Raw genomic sequence first — 7,500 nt, forward strand, 5'->3', positions numbered from 1 at the left:
TTTTTGTTGTTTTTTTGTTGATGTTTTTTTTGTTTTTTGTTTTTGATGTTGATTGTTGTTTTGTGTGTGTTTTTGTGTTTTGATGTGTTGTTGTTGTGTGTGATTTTGTGATTGATTTGTGTTGTTGATTTTGTTGTGTTTGTTTTGATGTGTTGGATGTTTGTTGTGATGTTTTTTTTTGTTTGTTCTGGGGGCCGTTCAGGCTCTGATGCACAACATCGGTGAGTTGAGTTCGGCTCCTACAGTTTAAAACAGATCAGCTGGGGGCCGTTCAGGCTCTGATGCACAACATCGGTGCGTTGAGTTCAGCTCTGACTGATTTGAGCGGATCTTCAGTGTGTTTGACTCTGACTCTGTGTTTCAGACAACAGCCTCCTGCTGCAGCCCTTCTGCTCCAAAGCCCAGTATCTGAGCGGGAAAGCCAAGCTGGACCTCATCGAGAGAGTCGCAGGTCAGTCCAGACGAGGGCTTCTGCAGCTCTTTCTTCACCCTTTCACAAAATAAGGCCTTAAAAACTCCTAAATCAGAGCAGAAAGTCTCAAATCCATAAAGTCGTGGCATTAAATGTTGCAGAACCACAAAACATGAATCTCTTCCTCAGTATTTCTGTCTTGTTTTCCAGTCCAAACATCTAAACATCCTGAAACCAAGATACATTCTCTGAAGATGTAACATGAAGATATGAAGTCTTGTTTTCTGAGAAATTAAGCAGGTTTAAGCTTAAAACAAGAACAAATATCTGCCAATAAAAAATTAACATCTTCCTCTGAATAAGTGTATTGGACTCTGCTGTAGAGCTCAACGACTAATCGAAATAAAACACAATCACAGTTTGGCTTAGTGTGATTATGAAATCACAAAGGCTTTTGAATTAAATAATAATACAGCATGCACCCCTCCTGACTACAAATTACTTTCACAGATTCTTATTATCGTAAAATACTATTTTATAATATAACTATAAAGATTTATAGTCCTAGACCTCCTGCACAGGTCACCCGCAATATCATTGTTATTAAAATATATAAATATACTGTTATTATATTTTTTATTCATTCTTAAATACTTTATTTTTTATCTTATAATTGTTTTATACTTTTTTATCTTTAATAATTATTATTATTCATCTTGATGTCTAAGCACAAACTGTGCAGCCCTTACAAACAAGCACAACAATCCTGCAGCTATATATGTATGTATATATTTATTTATTTATTTATTTATTTATTTATTTATTTAATCACAATTTTAACCTGAAAATTTTTTTTAGAAATTTGGATTTAGGATGATCATCATCATGCAAATCATGCAGCCCTACCCCATTGGTTTTATATTTTAATCATGAACTGACTTCATTTTGATCAGTTTCTCAGAAAACAAGACTTCATATGTTCTGTCATTATTTTACTTATTTATTTATGCATTTGAATATTTTCAGTTCGTTCCTTTAGGTTTGTTTACAGGCTCTGTATCAGGCGCGTCAGTGAGTGTGTGTTGAGCTGAAAGCGTGGTGTGTGTGTGGTGTTTCTCAGAGCTGGTGACGGAGCTGTACCCGCGCAGACCGCAGCTGGTGGAGCAGAAGGTGCTTCCTCTCTTCTGGACGCTGCTCGGCTCTTCCTCTAACAGCGGAAGTGTCCGGACGGCCGCAGCGAAGCTCGCCGAGGCGCTGCACGCACACATGGGCCAGACGCTGCTGGAGAACGCCGCCGCATCGCAGCCCACAAACGTGCAGAGCGACCTGAAGCAGCTCCTGAGAGCCGCCTGACTGATCATCTCTCTTTCTGACGCTTTGCACTTTCCTGAGTCTCGTGCTCGCGTGGTTCAGCACTAAAGAATGTGATCTTCAAATGCACAGTCACTCCGATGTTGTTTTGTAACGTGTGCTCTGAACGTTTCTCCCAGACCGGTGTGTCCGTGCAGGATTTACACCAGACTTTTGTACTGTATCATAGCGCAGTATTAGTGTACGCTGAATATATTTTGCGGATATTGACTTCATTATGGCCTGTTTTAAGTGCGACCCGTCCTAGTTTTTTTGCATGACCGAATTAATTGTTTGGTTTAAAAAAAAAAAAAAAAGAGGAAAATCATAATTTTTGAGCGAGAAGGATGTCTGTGTCCCTGTGGACGTGAAGCGTTGTGTTTCAGTGAATGAGTTCATGTCCAGATGTAGTTCTCCGTTCAGTGCCAGTCAGTCCAGAACAGCCTTGATGAGATTTCACTTTAAATTATATCAGAGACAGAGATTTATCTATATAATAAAGTGTCTTATTTCTGTAAACACGTGTGCTGTGATCATTCCGCACTGATATTTGATCTCAACTCAATCTTCATAGCTCAGATGTTTTCACATTATTCATCCACATGTGAACGTATATGAGCTCAATGATTAAAAATTAATGACTGGGAACTGCAAATTTCTGACAAATAAAAATAGCATTTTTTTTTTTTTTTTTCATTTTTTAAATGATGATTTATAGAAAGAATCTACAAATGTGCTGTTCTTTTATTTATTTATTTTTAATGTGCACTTTAAAAATCTAACATGAAATCCAGGGCTCTTTTAGACTTTTTTGATGCCTCGGACCCCGAAATAAAACGGTCCCCTTGTGAGGCCCCAGATATATATTATCAGGTATAAAGACCTTTTAAAAATATTATAAATGTGTAAAATATTAACTGAAAATAATATTTGGCTGACTCTGCACAATGATCATAAATATATTATTTTATAGAATATATAATATTAAAAAAAAATTATTATTATCATATTACTGTAATGCTCTTAATACCAAAAAAAAGAAAAAAAAAATGTGTAAAATATTACCTGGAGAATATTCCGTTTCTGTTTCATTGACTTTGAACAACTAGTCGAAATAAAGCATATTTTTACAAAAGTAGTTAAAATATAAAATTAAAAATGAGTAAATAACTAAATATTATTTATTATTGTTATGTGTCGTTCTTATTAACCAAACAATATTATAAACGTGTAAAATATTATTTGGAGAATATTTCTATTACATTTTCTCTATCTTTTTCTAACCCCATCAAAGTAAAGATGCATAAATTTAAAATGTTGACTGCATAAAAAAAAAAATAATAATTATTAGGTCAACCTTTATAAATAAGAAGCAGTAATAGTATCAAGTTTTGTAGATTTTAACTTTTTTATTATGTAATATATTTTTACAGTATTTTTCTCTGACAAAACCAGTTTTAATCTATACAGCGCTGTATTCCACAAACACCTCAGACACGGAATCTTCGATCAGGATTTAAAAGAATCATATCAAAAGCGCGCACAGTAGCGACCTCAAAAGCGCCACATTCAATCCGCAGTGTTTATGTTCGTTTTAAGTTAATATTTTAGCTCTAAAAATTATTAATCATTAAAAAAAAAAAATAATTTCTATTAAACATCCACACATCTGAAATTTTAAGATATATATTATTGCAGTATTTAAAATATTTTTTGAAGTCCCCATGGAAAAAAAAATTGTCCCCAATTAAAAATAAATAATTTGTAATCCATTATTCAGAAACTGGTGTTTTTTTCATGTGTAGGCAGGGTTGCAAAAAATGTACTGAAACTTTCCAGACTTTTTGGAAAATGGAAACTTTTAAGGATTTTCTGAAACTTTTGGAAAGCGTCTGGATATTTTCCATCCTTTTTGATGGTCTGTTTTTCATCAGAAACTGGCTGCTTTATTTTCGGCTCAAACCCTGGTCTTTGATGTTGTCGGCGCGTGGGCTCTGATTGGCTGGAGTCGCTGTGTTCTGAACAGTGCAGTGATGAGGCTCGGGTCAGCAACAGTTTATTCAGTTCACAGCAGAGACATGAACACAAGCTCCCACACATTCACAGCGGCTAGTGTTTATACTGAGGACATTCACAGCAGAATCAGCTCTAACACAAGATTCAAAAATACTTAACAAAATAGCACAATCTATAATATATATATATATATATATATATATATATATATATATATATATATATATATATATATCTCTGCATCTATTGTATGGTTTGGTTGATTATCATGAGCGAGAGGCAGACAGAAGACGAGAGGTACGTGATTGTCTTACAGCATCAGTGTTTCACGTCCAGTTTGTGTTTGTGTAGTTTATAATCAGTGTGACGCATGTTCAGCAGCTCCGCTCCACTGTGGCCTCTGAGAGGTGCAGAGGATTGTGGGTAGAGGAGGCTCAGGGCCGCTCCAGGAACCAGATCTCGTTCTGCCGGTGGGCCGCCGCGGGGTTGGTGTATCCGGCCACGATGAAGGAGTCGCTGACACAGACGGCTGGACAGTCCAGAGCCTCGGCCAGACTGCTGATCTCGTGGATGATGGTCAGCTCGTTAGTGGCGCCCGTGAACGCCCTGAAAACACACCATTTGAGAAAGCTAGTCATGAAAAAAAACTATATTACATAATCACAATCAAGTTGAAAAGTCATCAATTCATTTTAATAGAATTATATATATATATATATATAGTACAGACCAAAAGTTTGGAAACATTACTATTTTTAATGTCTTTGAAAGAAGTTTCTTCTGCTCATCAAGCCTGCATTTATTTGATCAAAAATACAGAAAAAAAAATGTAATATTGTGATATATTATTACAATTTAAAATAATTGTTTTTAAATTTATTATACTTTAAATTATCATTTATTTCTGTGATGCAAAGCTGAATTTTTAGGATCATTATCACATGATCCTTTAGAAATCATTCTAATATGATGATTCATTATCAAAGTTGGAAACAGTTCTGCTGCTTAATATTTTTTCAGAACATGTGATACTTTTTTAGGATACTTTGATGAATAAAAATTAAAAAAAAAAAAAAAAAAAAAAAAAAGAAGCTATGTTTTAAAAATATAAATATTTTGTAATAACAATATACACTACTGGTCAGTAATTTGGGGTCAGTAATTTTTTTTTTCCTTCTTTTTTTTTTTTAAATAAAACCAATACTTTTTTTCAGCAAGGATGTGTTAAATTGATAAAAAGTGATAATAAAGAAAAATATTATTATTAGAATATATATTATTAGAATTTTTTTTTTTTTTTTTTGAATAAATGCAGTTCTTTCTAACCTTTTATTCATCAAATATATTAGACAGCAGAACTGTTTCCAACACTCATAATAAATCAGAATATTAGAATGATTTCTAAATGATCATGTGATAGACTGGATGTTACATGTGACACTGAAGGCTGGAGTAATGATGCTGAAAATTCAGCTTTGCATCACAGGAATAAATTATTTTTTTTAAAGTATATTCAAATAGAAAACTATTATTTTAAGTTGTAATAATATTTCACAATATTACTGTTTTTTCTGTATTTTTGATCAAATAAATGCAGGCTTGATGAGCAGAAGAGACTTCTTTCAAAAACATTAAAAATAGTAATGTTTCCAAACTTTTGGTCTGTACTATATATATATATATATATAAATAAATAACATTTTTTTAAAATGTAATTTATTATAATATGTAATAAAGAAGCTGTGAAGAAAAGCTGCTTGAGCTGTAAATGGTCTGAATTATCAATCTGATGTGCAGAAGATGTTTTACTGATATACTTCCATTGTGAGAGTTTTCTTCATGTCAAGTCACATTTATTTCTAAAGTGCTTCAGAAATCATGTCAGAGAGCTTCAGAGTGATGAACAGCAATAGTTCTGTAAGTTCTTGTTTCCCAGGACCCCCAGCTGAGCGCGTTACTGTAAGAGATGTGTGTGTGTGCTTCTCTCACCGGGTGTAGACCACAGCGGCGGGCCAGTGCTCGATGGTGACCTCGGGGTCGTGTGGCCGCGGCGGCTCGCTCTGGTGTGGGGGGGGCAGGTAATACGCTACAGTCACGGCCCGCGACAGAGTCCTGTGCATCTCATCGGTGCGCACCACCGTCACGATGGGGATCGTCATCCCCAGATAACTGCCTGCAGAGAGAAGCCAGCCGTTACACTGCGGGAGCCGTCTGAGAGCGAGAGATTTCACTGGTTTGAGTGACGCAGAAAGCTGAGCAGAAGGACTACTGTGTGTCTGATACTGGATGTGTGTGTGAGGCTGTTAATATTCATCATCTGCTGTGTTTTACTGTCAGCAGGAAGAGTTGGAGTGCGCTGGACTAACGGCATGTTTGGGTGAAGAGGTATTTAGCATTTTTCTTATTCTATATTATTTCTGAACATCTAGAATATGTTGAAGACAATAGCAGATGGCTCATAAAGAGAATGTTCCTTCGGTCATGCTGTAGATGCATTTTGAAGCTGAAATCTTGAATGTTTGGTCAGGAGCGTCTGGGGTGTGTTTGATGGAGGTGTGTTTACAGACCTGCTGAGTTCTGCTGGCAGATGTATCTCATGATCTTCATGAAGCCGTAGCAGATGCTCTGTTCATACGTGTCCTCGTGAACCGTGATACAGGCCCAGTGCGCCTTCTCATAGTGACGCTTCTCGAACAGCACCTCACCGCACTACGACACACAAACACACACACACACACACACACACAGAGTCAGAAGCACCATCCTCACCGCAACACAACAGTCTCTCTCACCTCACGCCAGAATGAAACACAACAAAAGAGTTTGTCTCTTTTAAAATGATTTGGCAAATACTTGTACTGAATCAGTTCAGTGGAATGGTGATGCTGAGCCGTGCTGATTTGATCATGAAGAGTAAACGTTCTTCTAGAACACATTATAATGAGTGACCAGCTCTCTTTTAGAACCATATTGGAGCCATTTTTCATCTCATCCAGGGACATTTTTGCCTTCAGCTCTGGTTTGTTTCTGACCCTGATGGGAAGTGTCAATCAGTGGAAGTGGGAGGAGTCTGGAGCTGGATTTGATCACGTGTCACTGGTATTGATGCTGACACTGACTGGGACTGATTCTGTTGCTCTTGATTCAGAGTGTGTTTGATCCTCGTCTGTACGTACCTTCTCCTTGCGTGTGATGAGCGTGTAGGGCACCTGCTCCCGCACGTGTGTGCCCTCGTTGTTGGTGGTGATCTGATGGATGGGCTCGGCCATGTCTGTGAAACACGGAGCAGACTGACGTCAGTGTTCAGCTCATCTCAGCGAAGGCTTGAGAAACACATACAGACTAGTTACAGAGCGGGACCCATGATCACGAGAGCCACTGATGAAGAGCAGATTTACACTGCAGTCAGGATGGACATATGAACAGACAGATGTGCATCAGTGTGTGTGTGTGTGTGTGTGTGTGTGTGTGTTTAACAGACCGAGAGAGCTACTGTAAATACAGTAGCAGGGCTCGACGTGCGGTTTTATTCCTCAATGAGAACACGTGCTTTTAATTTGAAGAACTCCGGGTCACATGACGAACTTCAGGAGCACAATAAAATGTATTTTTCCTTCATAAAAGGATACAATGAGACATTTACAAGCTAAATTGATTTATTTAAAGACTAAAAGTACACTAGGATTTTAAATATTTCTATTTCAAACTGTGTTTATTTAATA

General features: G+C 36.8%; 2 protein-coding genes across 2 annotated transcripts in view; one reads left to right on the forward strand and one right to left on the reverse strand.

Moving 5' to 3' along the window:
- LOC109089097 (TOG array regulator of axonemal microtubules protein 1-like) overlaps positions 1-2,281 on the forward strand; it is a 20,263-nt gene extending 17,982 nt beyond the window's left edge. Inside the window, exons 21-23 of the mRNA XM_042773361.1 lie at positions 246-294; positions 365-451; positions 1,533-2,281. Coding sequence (XP_042629295.1) covers positions 246-294; positions 365-451; positions 1,533-1,765 — 369 coding nt within the window. The 3' untranslated portion in view covers positions 1,766-2,281. The remainder of the gene's footprint in view (positions 1-245; positions 295-364; positions 452-1,532) is intronic.
- Positions 2,282-3,533: 1,252 nt separating this feature from the next.
- The window catches only part of LOC109057011 (heme-binding protein 1-like), a 7,935-nt gene continuing 3,968 nt past the window's right edge, over positions 3,534-7,500 (reverse strand). The window contains exons 2-6 of the mRNA XM_042773415.1: positions 6,955-7,049; positions 6,346-6,487; positions 5,768-5,951; positions 4,014-4,384; positions 3,534-3,973 (exon numbers count right to left, since the gene is read on the reverse strand). Of these exons, the coding sequence (XP_042629349.1) occupies positions 4,213-4,384; positions 5,768-5,951; positions 6,346-6,487; positions 6,955-7,049 (593 nt within the window). The 3' untranslated portion in view covers positions 3,534-3,973; positions 4,014-4,212. The remainder of the gene's footprint in view (positions 3,974-4,013; positions 4,385-5,767; positions 5,952-6,345; positions 6,488-6,954; positions 7,050-7,500) is intronic.

The sequence above is a fragment of the Cyprinus carpio genome, chromosome A17 (genome assembly GCF_018340385.1).
Source record: "Cyprinus carpio isolate SPL01 chromosome A17, ASM1834038v1, whole genome shotgun sequence".
NCBI classification, from domain to species: domain Eukaryota; kingdom Metazoa; phylum Chordata; class Actinopteri; order Cypriniformes; family Cyprinidae; genus Cyprinus; species Cyprinus carpio.